The sequence below is a fragment of the Argopecten irradians genome, chromosome 4, assembly GCF_041381155.1.
Source record: "Argopecten irradians isolate NY chromosome 4, Ai_NY, whole genome shotgun sequence".
In the NCBI taxonomy this organism is placed as follows: Eukaryota; Metazoa; Mollusca; class Bivalvia; order Pectinida; family Pectinidae; genus Argopecten; species Argopecten irradians.
In genome coordinates, this window is record NC_091137.1 from 2,242,837 (window position 1) to 2,266,514 (window position 23,678).

Genomic DNA, 23,678 nt, shown 5'->3' on the forward strand with positions numbered 1-23,678 from the left:
TTTTTTCCTATATCACGGGACGTCTCACCAGTTTCTGGATCAGGAGAAATCAGGGTTTTTTGAGCGGTTATCAGTACTTCCTACCAACAATATTCGTGATTGATCAACAAGGTTTCTGTAGTTGTAAATTCTAATTCCCTACATTCACCGGAAGCATACCGTTGCAGCACTACTATTTATAACTTTTGAGTAGCTATTAATAGCTTACATCTTGATGGCTGCCTCTGCGTGAAGAGATATAGATGTGTGTATTCGGTGTATGTGTATTTTGAGACAATGTACTAGGTTTGCTTACATTACACACTATACCGAGAGTTGCCTCTGTTTAAAGGTCGAATGTATCTTAAATTAAAACATACCTCCACAGCTGCTCCACTCTGACCCTGGACATTTTCTTCCACTTCCTGTCGCACATTTTCTCCTCCTTCCTGCTTCGACTTCTCTGCTTTAGTACATCTTAGGATACAGGCAATGATGGAGATAATGTATGTGACTGTAATAAAGCATAATCACACATTTATCACAACAGCTAAATCATTCATCTAAAATGAAATCCCACATTTAAGTGTAGGCAACTATCAGAAAGCATTTAGTGTATTTAACAGCAAGGGGCATTTATTAAGTATGTGCTAAGTTTAGGAGGAGAGGAAAGCCACAGTATCTGGACAAAAACCACCTGCCAGCAGTCAGTACCTTTCAAATTAATGATTCAGAAATAAAGGTTTTGTGGTAATATTGCGTGACATCTTCTCGGCCACCGCGGCCTACTTTATGAGCAAACCAAACATCCTCTTCTCCAGTAGTACAGACTTCTGAACCAGTGAGGTAAGATTTGTTATTTTATTAAACGTCCTATTATCATAAATAACCGCACCCTGCACCCTCATTAGGTCAAATACAGTATGTACACACGCCACAGTGTTTTTTCATTATTGATTTCTACAGGACAAGTACAAAACCTTTTGTTTTAGCTAAATAAATATAAATTGAAGGTAATCATATGAAGAGACATTTTAAGAATAGCTAATCTGCAAAAAAAAATTGTTCTGTAAAATTGTAAAATTTTGCGGATGTAAAATTTCTTGACTGGCTGTTTCGAACTTCTTCGTGGTTTTATTTTCGCAAAGAATCGTTGTATCCTTTGAAAGGCTCATTAAGGATATGCCAGGGCCAAGTTTCACAAACATTCCTTAACTTTTATTCTCCAATAGGAATCATTACAGTCAAGGAAAAATTCCTACACTAAGGCACCTTGTTAAAATTCTGTAATGTTTTCATATGTTGAATGTTAAGTTAAGGTGGATGAGGGAAGCCAGAATTCCCAGAGAAAAAAAATTGACTAATGGAGTGTACCTGGCAACTGCCCCATAAGGAATTTAAAGTGAAAACCAGAGGTGGCAACATGTCAGTACACTTTTACCACTTAACACAGCAGCTCGTCGATAGTATCAAGTCTGTTACCTGTGTCATCAACAGTCATCTGAGCTGACGCGTGATGGAAAAACTGTCTGGCAGCCCCGCGGCTTGACTCTATCAGAGCCACACAGCGGTCAAGCTGGACACTTTTAGGCTTGTCCAGAGGTATAAAAGTACTTTGAAGGAGTTTCATGATACGGCGGATGACTGGATGCGAGTCAATTTCCAGACGAGCAAGTATGTGTTCCAGAGGCACTATATCCCAATACTACAAAAACAAGGATTCAATATTTATTGTACATATATCCCAATACTACAAAAACAAGGATTCAATATCTATTGTACATATATCCCAATACTACAAAAACAAGGATTCAATATTTATTGTACATATATCCCAATACTACAAAAACAAGGATTCAATATTTATTGAACATATATCCCAATACTACAAAAACAAGGATTCAATATTTATTGTACATATATCCCAATACTACAAAAACAAGGATTCAATATTTATTGTACATGTATCCCAATACTACAAAAACAAGGATTCAATATTTATTGTACATATATCCCAATACTACAAAAACAAGGATTCAATATTTATTGAACATATATCCCAATACTACAAAAACAAGGATTCAATATTTATTGTACATATATCCCAATACTACAAAAACAAGGATTCAATATTTATTTTACAAAAGTCTATATTTCAGTATTATTGAAACTATAAATAGCACATTTTCATTATTTGTGAAAATGGTCAACACGAAATACCTAACTTACAAAAAGAAAAAACATAAACAACAGTACAATATGTACATAAAAAAATGTATAATTCTAATTTCCTACAAGGTAAGGGATTTATTTGTTGAAACATCAGGAAGTCTATGACAACAATTTGTTAAAATACAATCAGAAATTATGAACGTTCACAAAACAGCTTTTATAGCGCACTGACCTTGATGGCCCTGATGCCCTTGACCTTGAGGAGAAGTTCTACCATGGCGACCCTGACCTTCTCCGAGGAGTCGTGGATATGGTTACACAGTTGGGGCAGGATAGGTTTCAGCATGGGAATAAACATCTGATTGTTTAGTAGATTCATCATACTCTACAACAGTACAAATGTATGGAGGGGTCACGCCAACCAAAATGTCATCCCCATCTCATGTTTTCTTTTAATAAGTTAAAGTATTACAGAAAAATAAATTACAGCAGCAGTATATTCATGTGTTTTGTGCCAAACATCAATCATTTGACTGCGAGTTAATTTTACAATTTATAGTCATACAAGTTAAACATTTTCTTTAATAAGTTTTGAATGTCTGCAAAATTGACAAAACTTTGAATGTTTAATAACAGTATTCTTAAATATTCAGATAATCTTTCAGCAACATTTCTCTGTCAGGATTCACATCAAATGTTTCTCAAAAAGGTTTCTTTTAAATATAACTTAAAATATTTCCATTGTTACCTCACTAGAACACGTTATACAATGCATTGCTCACCATAATTACACTGGCGCGGACATCTGCAGACGATGCGTCCCATACGAGGTCCTGCATCATCTTGGTGATGAGACTTTTTATGGTTTCCACTGGAATAAATTCACAGTAAGTACTGAGTATCTTACTCAGCTTCTGGACAGTAACGGAGCGAATACTTGGGCAGGTATCCTGTAGTAGTGTCTGAAAAATAACATCAAAAGTAACATCTTACTCAGCTTCTGGACAGTAACGGAGCGAATACTTGGGCAGGTATCCTGTAGTAGTGTCTGAAAATAACATCAAAAGTAACATCTTACTCAGCTTCTGGACAGTAACGGAGCGAATACTTGGGCAGGTATCCTGTAGTAGTGTCTGAAAATAACATCAAAAGTAACATCTTACTCAGCTTCTGGACAGTAACGGAGCGAATACTTGGGCAGGTATCCTGTAGTAGTGTCTGAAAATAACATCAAAAGTAACATCTTACTCAGCTTCTGGACAGTAACGGAGCGAATACTTGGGCAGGTATCGTGTAGTAGTGTCTGAAAATAACAAAATTTCATGCGAAAAATAACATCAAAAGTAACAGATAAACCATGTATAAGCTCATAGCCATATCAAAACATTTTGCAAATATTATTTTCCTGTTTCAAGTCTAAACGATGATATTTTTGACCTGTCAAAAGAACCAGCTTTACAGCCTCCTGTGTCATCTATGTACTGTATGTAGATATGTGGATAGATTTAACACTGGGAGTATTACACTATAATAGAATGGTGCTACAATTATATAGAGATAATATCATCATTATTATCATCACATATTGCTATCTCTCACAAATATTGTCATTAATTTTGAAATATACATAAAAAATAATACTGAAACATTTAAGTTTAGGAACCCATTTAAACTATTGTTTTTTAGTGCCTATAGTTTCACTTCTTAGGTTGAACTGGAACATAACTTAGTTGATTTATAAATGTGGTATATGCATTTTGTCATTAACCTGCGATAATTACTATGCCAAATTGTAAATGATATTTTGGACCCCAGACATTTTAATTTAAGGCAATTGAAAACATTTTGTGGTTGTTCATACCATTGATATCATTATGTACATTTTTCTGTAGAATGGTTGATTTCCATAGCCATTACAGATGATAAAAATGGTTTAAAGTGTCGTTTTGGTTTATGCATTAATTTGTCATTTTGCTATAACCTGTTGGGTTAGAAGATAATACACTAACCACTATATATATTAAGTGGAAATTATCATTATCTTCATCTTTTGTAACCATTGGTAAATATCTCATTTCATATTCACAAGAAATAAAAGTCAGTTTCAAATCAAAGGATTCCAGTTTCATGGTTCAAGTCATTTAGAATACCTTTTGAATAATTTTTCAGCCAAAACCCCCAATATTTCTAAATAAACATACCCATTATTTCAAGAGGTTTAAACATATAAAAAGACAGTATATTGAGTTATGAAATGGACATTATTGAAATATGTAAACTTTCATAAATTCGAGAAGTACCCAAAAATTGTAACATTCTAACAAGGGTAATCATTCAAATCCCATGCTGCAATGGAGTTTGTAAACAATGAAATCCAAAGAGAAAGTTTCACAGATAACTCAATTCGTTTAGACTTATGTTTTGAACATGAAATAGCCAGGAAAAAAAGCAAAGTAAAATAATTGGGTGTACATATATCCCAATACTACAAAAACAAGGATTCAATTATTTATTGAACATATATCCCAATACTACAAAAACAAGGATTCAATATTTATTGTACATATATCCCAATACTACAAAAAACAAGGATTCAATATTTATTTTACAAAAGTCTATATTTCAGTATTATTGAAACTATAAATAGCACATTTTCATTATTTGTGAAAATGGTCAACACGAAATACCTAACTTACAAAAAGAAAAAACATAAACAACAGTACAATATGTACATAAAAAAATGTATAATTCTAATTTCCTACAAGGTATGGGATTTATTTGTTGAAACATCAGGAAGTCTATGACAACAATTTGTTAAAATACAATCAGAAATTATGAACGTTCACAAAACAGCTTTTATAGTGCACTGACCTTGATGGCCCTGATGCCCTTGACCTTGAGGAGAAGTTCTACCATGGCGACCCTGACCTTCTCCGAGGAGTCGTGGATATGGTTACACAGTTGGGGCAGGATAGGTTTCAGCATGGGAATAAACATCTGATTGTTTAGTAGATTCATCATACTCTACAACAGTACAAATGTATGGAGGGGTCACGCCAACCAAAATGTCATCCCCATCTCATGTTTTCTTTTAATAAGTTAAAGTATTACAGAAAAATAAATTACAGCAGCAGTATATTCATGTGTTTTGTGCCAAACATCAATCATTTGACTGCGAGTTAATTTTACAATTTATAGTCATACAAGTTAAACATTTTCTTTAATAAGTTTTGAATGTCTGCAAAATTGACAAAACTTTGAATGTTTAATAACAGTATTCTTAAATATTCAGATAATCTTTCAGCAACATTTCTCTGTCAGGATTCACATCAAATGATTCTCAAAAAGGTTTCTTTTAAATATAACTTAAAATATTTCCATTGTTACCTCATTAGAACACGTTATACAATGCATTGCTCACCATAATTACACTGGCGCGGACATCTGCAGACGATGCGTCCCATACGAGGTCCTGCATCATCTTGGTGATGAGACTTTTTATGGTTTCCACTGGAATAAATTCACAGTAAGTACTGAGTATCTTACTCAGCTTCTGGACAGTAACGGAGCGAATACTTGGGCAGGTATCCTGTAGTAGTGTCTGAAAAATAACATCAAAAGTAACATCTTACTCAGCTTCTGGACAGTAACGGAGCGAATACTTGGGCAGGTATCGTGTAGTAGTGTCTGAAAATAACATCAAAAGTAACATCTTACTCAGCTTCTGGACAGTAACGGAGCGAATACTTGGGCAGGTATCGTGTAGTAGTGTCTGAAAATAACATCAAAAGTAACATCTTACTCAGCTTCTGGACAGTAACGGAGCGAATACTTGGGCAGGTATCGTGTAGTAGTGTCTGAAAATAACATCAAAAGTAACATCTTACTCAGCTTCTGGACAGTAACGGAGCGAATACTTGGGCAGGTATTGTGTAGTAGTGTCTGAAAATAACAAAATTTCATGCGAAAAATAACATCAAAAGTAACAGATAAACCATGTATACGCTCATAGCCATATCAAAACATTTTGCAAATATTATTTTCCTGTTTCAAGTCTAAACGATGATATTTTTGACCTGTCAAAAGAACCAGCTTTACAGCCTCCTGTGTCATCTATGTACTGTATGTAGATATGTGGATAGATTTAACACTGGGAGTATTACACTATAATAGAATGGTGCTACAATTATATAGAGATAATATAATCATTATTATCATCACATATTGCTATCTCTCACAAATATTGTCATTAATTTTGAAATATACATAAAAAATAATACTGAAACATTTAAGTTTAGGAACCCATTTAAACTATTGTTTTTTATGCCTATATATCACTTCTTAGGTGAACTTGAACATAACTTAGTTGATATATAAAGTGTCTATGCATTTGTCTTAACCTTAGATATTACTATTGACTCGTAGATTGTTGTGTTGTTTGTAAATTTTGGTAAAATACACAAAAAAATTTCAGATCTTCATTTTAATTTATCTGCATTAAACATTTTGTGGTGACCTGTGAAATGTTTCATACCTGGAAGATATCAAACTGTTTCTGTAGAAGCTGGTCGAGTTCCTCGTTACAGAGTTCCTGATCCTGTAGTGGAAACGAGTCCAACAATAACCGGGCGGCATTCTCCCTCACATTGTGGTTAGTAACCTGTTGGGGAAGGAAAACACACAACTTCACTATATATATAGCGACAGCATCATTATCTTCATCTTTAACCAAAAAGGTAAATACAGAGATCATTATTCACAAGAAATAATTATCAGTCAAATCAAGGATTCATCATGAGTTCATTAGAATAGCTGGAGCCATCAAAACCTAGACTGTATAGACATACTACCATATTTCAAGACTCTCAATAATATATTTACTGAAATGGACATATGGGGAATATGTATACTTTATAAATTAAAGTCCGTAAACAATTTCTAACAAGGACATAGTCATTCAGATCCCCCGCCAATGGAGATATCAAAGCTGAAGTAAGTTTGATTGTGGAGACTTATGTGTATGAAAAAAACAGGAAAAAGGAAGTTGAGCTAAAGAAAGATGGAGTATAACTCAAGTAGAGCCGGGCTGCAATTGTTGAATCAGGTATACAGCCTTGACATTTATATTAGACTATATACACAAAGATGGGTGGAGTTTTGCAAAGTAACATTTACCATTTACCATGATATTTTCAGCAATGTTTCCATGGTAACGGAAAAAGCGCAAAAAATGAAAACCTAAAAATAGCAAAAGGTACTACTAGACCATAAAAAGAATGTGTCTATGAAGTTTCGTGGAAATATCTCTGCTGGTTTTAGAGTTATGCTCCGGAAATAAACCTGCTACAAAAATCACAGGGACCTGGCACGATTTTTTAAAATTAACAGTATACATATACATATTATAGTATCAAGGGTATGAACTCGGCGGTCGAGGAAAACGGACCTATATGTTTAAAACCGTGATTATTTTAATAAATTGGTTCTATACAACATTGACGGATATCTTACCTTAAAGAGAAATAATTTATCTTTCCATTGAGTGCTTGATGAACAAAATTGGCCAAGTATTGACGAAGTTATGACTTGATGAATCGGAAAATTTACGAAAAATATGCCAGGTAGACATTTCCCTGTCCGGTCGAAATGTCGTCTGGACTCTAATGGGGACCTCAAAAACCAAGCCATAATCACAAAATCTACGCTTGTTGTGGTAAACAGTACCCATAACTGTGGTCATCCATAAATTCCTTTGGAGGTGTCATGACCCGTACTTTGTAGAAACTCCATTTAAACATCGTGTAGCTCACTTACTTTAACCGTCACCGCTATGTTCATTTGTTCTTCGGAATGCTTCTCGAGTTTACCCAAAAGCACAACATTACATAATTTGCATAATTTAGTCACATTATGTAAAGTCGAGAAGCGTTCCGAGAGGAAAATGAACATGGCGGTGACGGTTAAAGTAAGTGAGCTACACGATGTTTTTATAGAGTTTCTACAAAGTACGGGTCATGACACCTCCAAAGGAGATTGTGGATGAACACAGTTATGGGTACTGTTTGCCACCACAAAGATAGATTTTGTGATTTTGGCTTGGTTTTTGAGGTACCCATTAGAGCCGAGACGACATTTCGACCGGACAGGGAAATGTCTACCTAGCATATTTTTCGTAAATTTCCCGATATATCAAGCCATAACTTCGTCAATACTTGGCCAATTTTGTTCATCAAGCACTCAATGGAAAGATAAATTATTTCTCTTAAAGGTAAGATATCCGTCAATGTTGTATAGAACCCATTTATGAAAATAATCACGGTTTTAAAAAATAGGTCCGTTTTTCTCGACCGCCGAGTTCATACCCTTGATACTATAACATATATATATGTATAGTGTTGGTTAAAAAATTTCGTGCCAGGTCCCTGTGACAAAAATATGATATTTTCAGCAATATTTCTATGGTTACAGAAAAAAGCAAAAAAAGTGAAAACCTAAAAATAGCAAAAGGCACTACTAGACCATAAGAACAATGTGTCTATGAAGTTTCATGGAAATATCTCTACTGGTTTTAGAGTTGTGCTCCGGAAATGATTCTTACACAAAAATCTGCGATTTTCAGCAATGTTTCCATGGTTACAGAAAAAAGTACAAAAAGTGAAAACCTTAAAATAGCAAAAGGCACTACTAGACCATAAGACTAATGTGCCTATGGAGTTCCGTGCATATATCTCAACTGGATTTCCAGTTATGCTGCGGAAACGAACCTGGTACAAAAATATGATATTTTCAGAAATGTTTCCATGGTAACAGAAAAAGTGCAAAAAATGAAAACCTAAAAATAGCAAAAGGCACTACTAGACCATAAGAACAATGTGTCTATGAAGTTTCGTGGAAATATCTCTTCTGGTTTTAGAGTTATGCTCCGGAAACGAACCTGACACAAAAATATGATATTTTCAGCAATGTTTCCATGGTTACGGAAAAAATGCAAAAAAATGAAAGCCTAACAATAGCAAAAGGCACTACTAGACCATCAGACCAATGTGTGTATGAAGTTTCGTGGAAATATCTCTACTGGTTTTAGAATAATGCTCCGGAAACCATTCGTACGGACGGACAGACGGACAGACAGACGGACGGAACCCATTTGTATATCCCCCGCCAATTCGTTGGGCGGGGGATAATAAACATATCAAACAAAAGACATGGTAAAGGTAAAACAAAATCCCATAATGTATCTAAACATGAATATAACATCAAGTATAAATTATTGACATGTGAATAATTTGACTATAGATACATAGCACAGATATCATCACAGCTTTACACCCGGTCCACCCCAACTGCGAATGATAAATATTATGAAGTTCCTTACCGTCAATCGATTGATTTGTAACACAGCGAGAAATTCTGTACCGTGTAGCGATAAACGCTAACACTCTACCGACACAACGTGGCTATTTTTAGACTCGAGTACTGTCGCCAAATCCACAGGTAAATCGCGGGGCGCTCTGGCTACATCAGCTATACCAAACACAATCGTAAATGTTACAAATACCGTAAAATCTTGTGTTACTTACACACCAGTGTACTTTGCACATGTATTTTTTCTTATGGCTTCAAATACTGAAAAAAAATCTACTATCGGTATATTTTGCGCATTCAAATTTGGGGGAAAACGATGTCCGGGGAACCACAAATTCAGTGTTATAAAGGTGGTAATTTCATTGCAAAACATTCACAATAAATGCTTGACAACTTGCACAAAGAAGTGTTGTATTTAGAAGAAATAACATAATATAATTGCACTGTGTTTGTTTTCTTTTATTGGCCACCGTAACTGAAACAGTGAAATATATCTTGCAGAACATGTCAAAAACATTGGCAGTCCGCCGTACTCGATCCGTACACATGTCAATGTCTGGAGATATTACACATGAATAGTTATCAGAACTATTTGAAAATATTATAATTTAGTTACTTTAAAATTGCCACAATAAGTTATAAGTGTGTTTGAGATCATTAACAAACTTTAAAGAGCAATCCGATAGCATTTACGTTGGCTTGCAATAATCACATTGTGAGTAAACTCGACTACCTGACTGTACGGCACCAGATCCAAGCTGATGGCTAATTATATATAACAGTACGGTTAAAAATGCCACTAACCTTGTAGCTTGTCAGTTTTGCTGTAATAATATTACAAACCACTTATTGAAAATCCTAAATATAGGACAGTTTAGGACTCGTCTTATAAATCCCACGTGTGTTTTGACTTTTTGCACACGGCCTGCAGCCAGGACATGTTATGGCGGTTCCCTACGTAATGAGCATAGCTAGATCTATAAGGAGTTTCATATGCAGTTTTACTAGAAATATGAAGATTTGTTAAAATATCTAAAATAAAGAAATACTAGTCAAGTGAATTTTTATGCAATTTGAAGAATATTTGTTTTGTTTTTAAGTAGATACAGACGCATTGTTGATGATATATAGATCGGTTAAGCTAACTAGCCATTCAGTTTCGTTAAGCTGGATGAGAGGCCCGAGCGTAGCATCCAGTACCAGTTTACCTGTGGATTTGGCGACAGTACTGGAGTCTATAAATAACTACACTCATTCAATACATCGATACAAGTCAGCGGTAGAGCGGTAGGGGTTTATATACACGCATCGTTCGCAGTTGGGGTGGACCGGGTGTAAAGCTGACTCACTGGAAATATTGACATATAAAATCCTGTATCAATATTTGACCTCACTGACCTTGAGTGACCGCCACAGCAGAGGACCATACAACCTTAGTAACATACCATCCACCCCACTGGATTTCCTTTGTTTGTGGAAGTAGCCAAGGAGCTGTAGAATCAAACAGACTTCTAAATCAATAGTTTAGCAATAGCAATGCAGAATTGCTACACTAAAAGAGGTATCTTTATGTTTGTTGATAGAATAAAATCTTTAAAGATCATCAGTTGTGTAGAATTTATCAACGACACTGATGATCATTACAAAGGTCCTCTCCTACTATTCACCCTCAGCGGCAGTAGCAGGGAGTAAAAAGAGATAAATAGTTTACTTACACATCTCAACCCAGGAGCTAAAGACTTTTTGGCATGAATTGCATGGTCCATGAAGTTTTGTATGGCCGATTCCAATTTCTACAGAGCAAATATCAATATGACTTATACCTTAATGGACATTTTTTAGATTGATGGAGAACTTTCTGTTTATGTAGAATGCATAATTTATTATAGAAGAATAGAATATTTAAGAAAAAATTTCACTGTCATTCTACAAATATACAGAGAAGAAAAGCAGCAGCGTTTCAAAATAGAAAACTATCCATTGCTAAAAATGAAAACTTAACATCGGCTAAAATCACATTATTGGCAGAAAAGTCTTAAATTTAATGACATGACGTACAATCATCTGATTTAGTATTTGATAACTGTCAATAAAGTCCTGACAATGGCTGACAGGAGTAGCTTACCACTAGTACTGGCCCCGTAGATGTCTGCCAAGCTCGGAAGTAGATTTCTCCGTATCTTTCCATCACATTTCTAAAAGATTAAAAGTACTGATGACTAAACCCAATTTCCTGTGGACAGTGTTGAATCTATGCCCCACCCAATATGGTTGTGTTAAAAATATGCTCCACAGCATTGCTCACTATCAGTGACAATTTCCCTTTGGTTTTAAAGTAATGACTTAATGCCTCATCCTTTTTCATTAAACATTTGTCTTATCCAATTTTTAATATGTTGATGCTCCATCCCTTGCTGACTATATTTTAATCTACATATTTTGATATTTTGAAATATAATATAATATGATAACCACTGAAATATATACAGTTTGGTAACAGCATGTCCACCCTGCTTTGCTGTGTTGATTCTATGCCCCCTCTGACTCTACATCAAAATTCCTATAAATGTTGCGTTATGGACAGCATTACTTTGCATAGTTTTAACACATCCCTGTATAATTATAGAGACTAAATACCTGTTTGATATAGGTATGCGACTCTTGATGATTTGGTGTCCCATCCCTGTATAATTATAAGACTATATAGGTATGCGACTCTTGATGATTTTGTGTCCAATCCCTGTATAATTATAGAGACTAAATACCTGTTTGATATAGGTATGCGACTCTTGATGATTTTGTGTCCCATCCCTGTATAATTATAGAGACTAAATACCTGTTTGATATAGGTATGCGACTCTTGATGATTTTGTGTCCCATCCCTGTCTAATTATAGAGACTAAATACCTGTTTGATATAGGTATGCGACTCTTGATGATTTGGTGTCCCATCCCTGTGTAATTATAAGACTATATAGGTATGCGACTCTTGATGATTTTGTGTCCAATCCCTGTATAATTATAGAGACTATATACCTGTTTGATATAGGTATGCGACTCTTGATGATTTTGTGTCCCATCCCTGTCTAATTATAGAGACTAAATACCTGTTTGATATAGGTATGCGACTCTTGATGATTTGGTGTCCCATCCCTGTGTAATTATAAGACTATATAGGTATGCGACTCTTGATGATTTTGTGTCCAATCCCTGTATAATTATAGAGACTAAATACCTGTTTGATATAGGTGTGCGACTCTTGATGATTTTGTGTCCCATCCCTGTATAATTATAGAGACTAAATACCTGTTTGATATAGGTATGCGACTCTTGATGATTTTGTGTCCCATCCCTGTATAATTATAGAGACTAAATACCTGTTTGATATAGGTATGCGACTCTTGATGATTTTGTGTCCCATCCCTGTATAATTATAGAGACTATAATACCTTTGAATGGATGCGACTCTTGATGATTTGTGTCCATCCCTGTATAATATAGGTATGAGTGAGTCCATCTGACTAATACCTGTTTGATATAGGTATGCGACTCTTGATGATTTTGTGTCCCATCCCTGTATAATTATAGAGACTAAATACCTGTTTGATATAGGTATGCGACTCTTGATGATTTTGTGTCCCATCCCTGTATAATTATAGAGACTAAATACCTGTTTGATATAGGTATGCGACTCTTGATGATTTTGTGTCCCATCCCTGTATAATTATAGAGACTAAATACCTGTTTGATATAGGTATGCGACTCTTGATGATTTTGTGTCCCATCCCTGTATAATTATAGAGACTAAATACCTGTTTGATATAGGTATGCGACTCTTGATGATTTTGTGTCCCATCCCTGTATAATTATAGAGACTAAATACCTGTTTGATATAGGTATGCGACTCTTGATGATTTTGTGTCCCATCCCTGTATAATTATAGAGACTAAATACCTGTTTGATATAGGTATGCGACTCTTGATGATTTTGTGTCCCATCCCTGTATAATTATAGAGACTAAATACCTGTTTGATATAGGTATGCGACTCTTGATGATTTTGTGTCCCATCCCTGTATAATTATAGAGCTAAATACTGTTTGATATAGGTATGCGACTCTTGATGATTTTGTGTCCCATCCCTGTATAATTATAGAGACTAAATACCTGTTTGATATAGGTATGCGACTCTTGATGATTTGGTGTCCCATCCCTGTATAATTATAAGACTAAATACCTGTTTGATATAGGTATGCGACTCTTGATGATTTTGTGTCCCATCCCTGTATAATTATAGAGACTAAATACCTGTTTGATATAGGTATGCGACTCTTGATGATTTTGTGTCCCATCCCTGTATAATTATAGAGACTAAATACCTGTTTGATATATAGGTATGCGACTCTTGATGATTTGTGTCCCATCCCTGTATAATTATAGAGACTAAATACCTGTTTGATATAGGTATGCGACTCTTGATGATTTGGTGTCCCATCCCTGTATAATTATAAGACTATATAGGTATGCGACTCTTGATGATTTTGTGTCCCATCCCTGTATAATTATAGAGACTAAATACCTGTTTGATATAGGTATGCGACTCTTGATGATTTTGTGTCCCATCCCTGTATAATTATAGAGACTAAATACCTGTTTGATATAGGTATGCGACTCTTGATGATTTTGTGTCCCATCCCTGTATAATTATAGAGACTAAATACCTGTTTGATATAGGTATGCGACTCTTGATGATTTTGTGTCCCATCCCTGTATAATTATAGAGACTAAATACCTGTTTGATATAGGTATGCGACTCTTGATGATTTGGTGTCCCATCCCTGTATAATTATAGAGACTATATACCTGTTTGATATAGGACATGTGACTCTTGATGTTTTGTGTCCCATCCCTGTATAATTATAGAGACTATATACCTGTTTGATATAGGTATGTGACTCTTAATGATTTGGTGTCCCATCCCTGTAAAATTATAAGACTATATACCTGTATGAAATGGACATGCGACTCTTGATGATTTTGTGTCCCATCCCTGTATAATATATAAGACTATATAGGTATGCGACTCTTGATGATTTTGTGTCCCATCCCTGTATAATTATAGAGACTAAATACCTGTTTGATATAGGTGTGCGACTCTTGATGATTTTGTGTCCCATCCCTGTATAATTATAGAGACTAAATACCTGTTTGATATAGGTATGCGACTCTTGATGATTTTGTGTCCCATCCCTGTATAATTATAGAGACTAGATACCTGTTTGATATAGGTATGTGACTCTTGATGATTTTGTGTCCCATCCCTGTATAATTATAGAGACTAAATACCTGTTTGATATAGGTATGCGACTCTTGATGATTTTGTGTCCCATCCCTGTATAATTATAGAGACTAAATACCTGTTTGATATAGGTATGCGACTCTTGATGATTTTGTGTCCCATCCCTGTATAATTATAGAGACTAAATACTGTTTGATATAGGTATGCGACTCTTGATGATTTTGTGTCCCATCCCTGTATAATTATAAGACTAAATACCTGTTTGATATAGGTATGCGACTCTTGATGATTTTGTGTCCCATCCCTGTATAATTATAGAGACTAAATACCTGTTTGATATAGGTATGCGACTCTTGATGATTTTGTGTCCCATCCCTGTATAATTATAAGACTAAATACCTGTTTGATATAGGTATGCGACTCTTGATGATTTTGTGTCCCATCCCTGTATAATTATAGAGACTAAATACTTGTTTGATATAGGTGTGCGACTCTTGATGATTTTGTGTCCCATCCCTGTATAATTATAGAGACTAAATACCTGTTTGATATAGGTATGCGACTCTTGATGATTTGGTGTCCCATCCCTGTATAATTATAGAGACTAAATACCTGTTTGATATAGGTATGCGACTCTTGATGATTTGGTGTCCCATCCCTGTATAATTATAGAGACTAAATACCTGTTTGATATAGGTATGCGACTCTTGATGATTTTGTGTCCCATCCCTGTATAATTATAGAGACTAAATACCTGTTTGATATAGGTATGCGACTCTTGATGATTTGGTGTCCCATCCCTGTATAATTATAGAGACTATATACCTGTTTGATATAGGTATGTGACTCTTGATGATTTTGTGTCCAATCCCTGTATAATTATAGAGACTATATACCTGTTTGATATAGGTATGCGACTCTTGATGATTTTGTGTCCAATCCCTGTATAATTATAGAGACTATATACCTGTTTGATATAGGTATGCGACTCTTGATGATTTTGTGTCCCATCCCTGTCTAATTATAGAGACTAAATACCTGTTTGATATAGGTATGCGACTCTTGATGATTTGGTGTCCCATCCCTGTATAATTATAAGACTATATAGGTATGCGACTCTTGATGATTTTGTGTCCAATCCCTGTATAATTATAGAGACTATATACCTGTTTGATATAGGTATGCGACTCTTGATGATTTTGTGTCCCATCCCTGTCTAATTATAGAGACTAAATACCTGTTTGATATAGGTATGCGACTCTTGATGATTTGGTGTCCCATCCCTGTGTAATTATAAGACTATATAGGTATGCGACTCTTGATGATTTTGTGTCCAATCCCTGTATAATTATAGAGACTAAATACCTGTTTGATATAGGTGTGCGACTCTTGAATGATTTTGTGTCCCATCCCTGTATAATTATAGAGACTAAATACCTGTTTGATATAGGTATGCGACTCTTGATGATTTGGTGTCCCATCCCTGTATAATTATAGAGACTAAATACCTTTTGATATAGGTATGCGACTCTTGATGATTTTGTGTCCCATCCCTGTATAATTATAGAGACTAAATACCTGTTTGATATAGGTATGCGACTCTTGATGATTTGGTGTCCCATCCCTGTATAATTATAAGACTATATACCTGTTTGATATAGGTATGTGACTCTTGATGATTTGGTGTCCCATCCCTGTAAAATTATAAGACTATATACTATATACCTGTTTGATATAGGTATGCGACTCTTGATGATTTTGTGTCCCATCCCTGTATAATTATAGAGACTAAATACCTGTTTGATATAGGTATGCGACTCTTGATGATTTTGTGTCCCATCCCTGTATAATTATAAGACTATATAGGTATGCGACTCTTGATGATTTTGTGTCCCATCCCTGTATAATTATAGAGACTAAATACCTGTTTGATATAGGTATGTGACTCTTGATGATTTTGTGTCCCATCCCTGTATAATTATAGAGACTAAATAGGTATGTGCGACTCTTGATGATTTTGTGTCCCATCCCTGTATAATTATAGAGACTAAATACCTGTTTGATATAGGTATGTGACTCTTGATGATTTTGTGTCCCATCCCTGTATAATTATAGAGACTAAATACCTGTTTGATATAGGTATGCGACTCTTGATGATTTTGTGTCCCATCCCTGTATAATTATAGAGACTAAATACCTGTTTGATATAGGTATGCGACTCTTGATGATTTTGTGTCCCATCCCTGTATAATTATAGAGACTAAATACCTGTTTGATATAGGTATGCGACTCTTGATGATTTTGTGTCCCATCCCTGTATAATTATAGAGACTAAATACTTGTTTGATATAGGTGTGCGACTCTTGATGATTTTGTGTCCCATCCCTGTATAATTATAGAGACTAAATACCTGTTTGATATAGGTATGCGACTCTTGATGATTTGGTGTCCCATCCCTGTATAATTATAGAGTCTAAATACTTGTTTGATATAGGTATGCGACTCTTGATGATTTTGTGTCCCATCCCTGTATAATTATAGAGACTAAATACCTGTTTGATATAGGTATGCGACTCTTGATGATTTTGTGTCCCATCCCTGTATAATTATAGAGACTAAATACCTGTTTGATATAGGTATGCGACTCTTGATGATTTTGTGTCCCATCCCTGTATAATTATAGAGACTAAATACCTGTTTGATATAGGTATGCGACTCTTGATGATTTGGTGTCCCATCCCTGTATAATTATAAGACTATATACCTGTTTGATATAGGTATGCGACTCTTGATGATTTTGTGTCCCATCCCTGTATAATTATAAGACTATATACCTGTTTGATATAGGTATGCGACTCTTGATGATTTGGTGTCCCATCCCTGTATAATTATAAGACTATATACCTGTTTGATATAGGTATGTGACTCTTGATGATTATGTGTCCCATCCCTGTATAATTATAGAGACTAGATACCTGTTTGATATAGGTAAGGTATGCGACTCTTGATGATTTGGTGTCCCATCCCTGTATAAATATAGAGACTATATACCTGTTTGAAATGGGCATGTGACTCTTGATGATTTTGTGAAGGCAGTCAGTTAAGTTCTGGTCAAGGCTCATAACACATCCCAGGAAACGGCAGCCCTATAGCAACATCAGGAATTTCACTAAACACTACTAATGAACCTATCAATTGTCATTTCAGTGTCCTATATAAGTTTTTGTATATATATTTAGTTCTTAAGACTTATAGAAACTTTCTTTAACACATTAAGAAAAATATTATAATATATAATAATGACTCTCTTCAGAATCAATGTGTGCAAAATTGTTCATTTTTGTAATATAATACATATAAGGCTAAATTACTGATGAATTTCCCACAAGCTAGATATTTATATCAATGTTTTTGGAAGGATGTGCTGATAATTTTTTGTCCAACTATAGATTTAACTCTGACAGAAAGTTTTCAACACCCAGTGATTTACCTCTGAATGTTTCAGGAAAGGTGTGCTGATGACACACTGACAGAGTAAGTCTCGGAGCATGTCACTACTCGTGTCAGACATGTTGAAGAGTGATAACGCATCACTTAACAGCCATAGTCGCTTGATCTCCTTTCTCTGTATTAAAATAAAAGTATCTCTCTAATGTCTCATAGTTCTACAAAATGTACTTCCCTTGTAATAAAACTCAAAAGGTTATGCTAAATTATTATGATGATGATTATATCGGTATGAGCATTTAGACGTATTAAAAAGCTTTGTGACATGTTTAGGAATTTGTGGTCAAGCATGGCTAGAACTTTATTCTTTAAACCACTGGTCACTTGGGCAAGTCACCAAAAAATTTACTAGCCCAATAGTAAATTCCGCTAGCCCAATCAGGCTAGTTCATGAGAAAACAGCTAGCCCAAAGTAAAAAACTTTAAAAACAAGGACATAGTCATTCAGATCCCCCGCCAATGAAGATATCAAAGCTGAAGTAAGTTTGATTGTGGAGACTTATGTGTATGAAAAAAAACAGGAGAAAGGAAGTTGAGCTTAAGAAAGATGGATTATAATTCAAGTAGAGTGGGGCTGCAATTGTTGAATCAGGTATACAGCCTTTACATTTATATTAGACCTTAAAAAACCTTAAAATAGCAAAAGGCACTACTAGACCATAAGACAAATGTGTCTATGAAGTTTCATGGAAATATCTCTTCTGGTTTTAGAGTTATGCTCCGGAAACGAACCTGGTACAAAAATATGATATTTTCAGCAATGTTTCCATGGTTACGGAAAAAATGCAAAAAATGAAAACCTAAAAATAGCAAAAGGCACTACTAGACCATAAGACCAATGTGTGTATGAAGTTTCGTGGAAATATCTATACTGGTTTTTGAGTTATGCTCCGTAAACCATTCGTACGGACGGACGGACTGACGGAACCCATTTGTATATCCCCCTCCAACTTCGTTGGGCGGGGGATAATAAAAAGACCTTTGTTTATTTATACTTTTAGGAATGAATTTTATTATGTGCAGTTTTTCATGTTGAAAAAACAGTACATCTAAACAGGGAAATTCTTTTTCCTCTGTTTTTGAAATTTCCATTCACATTTTAATTCATACTTTTTTTTGCTAATGTTTTTTTTTTCTTCCGTTTTCTTTTCATTACCGTCTATTTTTCATTTCCCGAGGCTTTGAATGCTACTTCTATTACATCCTAGTCATTTCACCTCCTGTTGAAGTATTGTGAGACTGACCAAGATTTGCCATGTACTTGATACTTGGCCTTTATAGTACATATTTCCTGCTTTCGGAAATCTAATAGGTAGTACAGAAAGTCGTCTGATGAAAACGGAAAGTGGACAATTAAATTTCTATCTAAACTGAATAAATACAGATAAAAAGGTACGTGATCAAGATCAAGTCACGCAGGCTTTCGTGGACTTGTAACAATACACTTTATACTAGCCTGACCTTATTAGCAAGATTAGCATTATAAAATTGTCACTAGTCACAATCTGGCACATAAATTGTAAGAAATTAGTTTATTTTTTTCAGTAAAAAACGTGGGGGCGCCCTTATTAGTGGAGACGCTCTTAATAGGGAAAATACGGTAATTATTTAGCAAATCATGTTGAAATGTACTGATATTATGTCATGACTATCCTGGTATCCTAGTACAGGGAGAACCATATCGATCACTTACAGTTTGCAGATTGAGGCTTCGCTGTAGTAGATAAATGAGAGCATTAGTGACTAAGTCGTCCTTCCCGGGTAACTTCCTCTGACACCATTTCTCACACATCACACAGATGTCATTTTTCAGCTTACTGGCAGTCTCTGGCATAGGAAGCAGTAGACCTGCAGAAAAACTGAATTCTGAATGGAACTTCATTGGAAAACCTTCACTGTGTCCCAAACATTAAAGTCAACTGGGGGGAGAGATTTCAATGTAAAGTCAGTCAGTAAACACACTTCACTGAAGCATCTTAAACATTTCATATCAGAGTTAGTTAAATCTGACAAATCTCTAATGGTCAACTATTGGGATTACATAAAAGAAAATGAGTAAACTTGATTGTAAAGATTATCCACAGGACAAAAAAAGAAATGTCAAGATGTCTTAATACATAGGTCACATGACATTTGTTTCTCTGTGACAATGGATATCATATATGTTTTCTAAGAAGGTCTATAAAAAGTGTGTTTCTGGTTTCACTTCTTCAAAATATTAGGATAGGTAGGTATGAAATGTTTTCTAAATGGTCTTTACACTTGAGCTTAGTAGTTACATATGTATGAACATGAATGTGTACCCGGTACCTATTAGTAATTACATATGTATGAACATTAATGTGTACCCGGTACCTATTAGTAATTACATATGTATGAACATTAATGTGTACCCGGTACCTATTAGTAATTACATATGTATGAACATTAATGTGTACCCGGTACCTATTAGTAATTACATATGTATGAACATTAATGTGTACCCGGTACCTATTAGTAATTACATATGTATGAACATTAATGTGTACCCGGTACCTATTTGTAATTACATATGTATGAACATTAATGTGTACCCGGTACCTATTTGTATTTAATGTATACCTTAATCTCTAGAAGATCAACATTGCTTTAGTACATGACTGTACATCAGACTGGATTTACCAGCTTGTAAACCGGGGATTCATGGGCCGCCACGCTTTTTTTAATGAACACTTAGTACTTCTTTTTTTGATACAGAAACAAGCATTTGTATGATTTTGTTATAAATGTGTTGTCTAAAAACCAAAATGGAATTAGGAGGGAAAGATTAAAAATGACTGAAACATTATGATTTGATAAAAAAACATTTCGAGTCAGTTACTCAGGAAACCAGAAACACATATTTTTTTTTCTACGCCTGATTTCATTCAATCATTCACCATACAGTGTATATTTACCCATTAAAAGAACTGTAGTATATTTTACTATATATTGTTTATTTACCCATTAAAAGAACTGCAATATATTAACCATACAATGTATATTTACCCATTAAAAGGACTGCTGTAGATTTTACCATATAGTGTGTATTTACCCATTAAAAGAACTGCTGTAGATTTTACCATATAGTGTGTATTTACCCATTAAAAGAACTGCTGTAGATTTTAAACATGGTGAGATGTGAGGTCCATCTTGTTGTATAGCTGCTGATGCTAAGTTGACAACACACTGAAGAGCTTCCAGAATCTTTATCTCCTAATATGGAATTAAAATGCAACATGCTTTTTCAATCTCAGTGAATTTTGAAATGAAACGCTTTACAACAGGACTATATTCATTTTAATGCAGTCAAAATTTAGCACATATGCGAAAAACTATAACTAGTAATTAATTAGTGCAGATATAAATTAGCACAACTGGCAATTACCATAAATACCCTTTTACAAAATTTAGCAATGTAGCTGTGCATGGCTCAGCACTAAAATAAAACTACCGCTAAAGTAAGTATGTTTAACAGGAAGCATTCAGAGAGTAAAACCATTGAGAAAGTTCAATAAACAAACATCTAAGTTGACAAGACCTTTTAGTCAAATCTCTGAGGTCCCTATAGACGAGTAGGGGAACAACCCTACCATTTGTAACTCCTGTAGGGATGCTAGCTACCAGTCATATATGAGTAAAATCTATTACTCAAAGATCTTATAGGCTGGTCATGGAAACATAAACCTCTTTTTACCTTGTCTCTTAAGAGAACCAGTCCTACCATTTTACGATTAGATAAAAACAACCAATTAATAGCAGATACTAGAAAGCAAGGAGTGAGTACCGTATTCGACCCAATAAGCGCCCAGGGCGCTTAAAGAATTGATAAAAATGAAAATGATAAGTCAAAATTATTGCAAATTTATACCGTTTTATGTAGTTTTGGTCCTTATTTATGCCTGGGCAATTGAAATTGAGGCCTCAAAAAGGGGGAGGGGCGCTTATAGGGAAATGGGCGCTTATTGGGTCGAATATGGTAATATCAATTGCTTAGTTCTGGAGAAGTTTATAAGTTTTGATAAACCTAAAGGCACCATTATTGGCCCAACTAATAAAACCCCAGCTGCAGACTGAAGATTTTGATTATTGATACCTGGTCCAAATTGTTGTCATTTCCCTCTGTTTCTATATTCAGCATGGTGACAGTACAGGTCTGTTGTACTCCCTCCCATAGCTTGTCTAGTTGTTGTTTACTACAACCACTCAGGATTTCTACTAGGTCTACTCTCTCTGCATTACACTGTAAACAAATATCAATATTCATTTTTTATTGTATAATACAATTTCTCTTTTGCCGGAAGGTAAAGATTGCAAAATCATTATTTCATGAGTGAAACACATGTTGTTTTCTATGAAAAATATGATGTTTGGTTACATTTTCGCTTGCAAATAAATGATGCCATAATCAATACCTACCCAAAAGGGCAGATAAATCATAAATAAAATGTGAATCAGGTAGTTGTGCAGATCATGTGACTTGTTGTCCACCATGTTTTTGTAAGTGCCTACATATCATAAGAAATACATGAAATAGAGATGACATTTAAAGACAAATAATTAAGGTTTGACAGGTACTTATAATTATCATGATCAGCTCATGGACATCTGTGTCATTCATGTCAATAACATTTAATGGGTAAGTAAAATATGACATTTTGATCTAGATTAAGGCCAAAAAAAATTAATTCTTAGTTTCTCAGGCCCCGCCGCATCGACATTTACCCCCCGCACCAACGTTTTTTATGCGCCATAACTTTACAAGAGATCCCAGAGGGATCTTGGCGCCCACCAAAGAATGATCTATGTCTGACAATGGAAAGATGGATCTTTTCTCTACTTTTTAAACTTTTTCAAACATATACTACTCATAAAATTTGAGACAGATCGCTTCAGTACTTTCTGAGAAATAGCAGTAACAAACTTCAACTATCAAAATCCAAGATGGTTCCTTGGCGGTCATTTTGCTGATGATCGGTCCAAAATCGCAATATGCACAACTAGGTCCCTAGGGGAACCTACATGTGAAATTTGAGAATGATCTATTCAATACTTTCTGAGAAATAGCGATAACAAACTTTAAATATCAAAATCCAATATGGCTGCCTGGCGGCCATCTTGTTGACTGATCGGTCCCAAAATGCAATATGCACAACCAGGTTCCTAGGGGAACATACATATGAAATTTGATACAGGTCCCTTCAGCACTTTCTGAGAAATAGCGATAACAAATGCAAGCTATCAAAATCCAAGGTGGCTGCCTGTCGGCCATCTTGTTCACCGATCGGTCCCAAAATGCAATATGCACAACTAGGTCCCTAGGGGATCCTACATATGAAAT

The 23,678-nt window shown here is 35.0% G+C and overlaps 2 protein-coding genes across 2 annotated transcripts in view; one reads left to right on the plus strand and one right to left on the minus strand.

Moving 5' to 3' along the window:
• The window catches only part of LOC138320353 (dual 3',5'-cyclic-AMP and -GMP phosphodiesterase 11A-like), a 495,361-nt gene that overhangs the window by 374,594 nt on the left and 97,089 nt on the right, over positions 1-23,678 (plus strand). The window lies entirely within an intron of this gene.
• Positions 1-23,678, minus strand: part of LOC138322031 (condensin-2 complex subunit G2-like) — a 69,771-nt gene that overhangs the window by 43,098 nt on the left and 2,995 nt on the right. Inside the window, exons 3-15 of the mRNA XM_069266087.1 lie at positions 22,434-22,580; positions 21,439-21,553; positions 20,013-20,167; positions 18,303-18,437; positions 17,864-17,958; positions 11,642-11,711; positions 11,232-11,309; positions 10,915-11,007; positions 6,686-6,811; positions 5,573-5,752; positions 5,023-5,175; positions 1,462-1,684; positions 360-493 (exon numbers count right to left, since the gene is read on the minus strand). Coding sequence (XP_069122188.1) covers positions 360-493; positions 1,462-1,684; positions 5,023-5,175; positions 5,573-5,752; positions 6,686-6,811; positions 10,915-11,007; positions 11,232-11,309; positions 11,642-11,711; positions 17,864-17,958; positions 18,303-18,437; positions 20,013-20,167; positions 21,439-21,553; positions 22,434-22,580 — 1,704 coding nt within the window. The remainder of the gene's footprint in view (positions 1-359; positions 494-1,461; positions 1,685-5,022; positions 5,176-5,572; positions 5,753-6,685; positions 6,812-10,914; positions 11,008-11,231; positions 11,310-11,641; positions 11,712-17,863; positions 17,959-18,302; positions 18,438-20,012; positions 20,168-21,438; positions 21,554-22,433; positions 22,581-23,678) is intronic.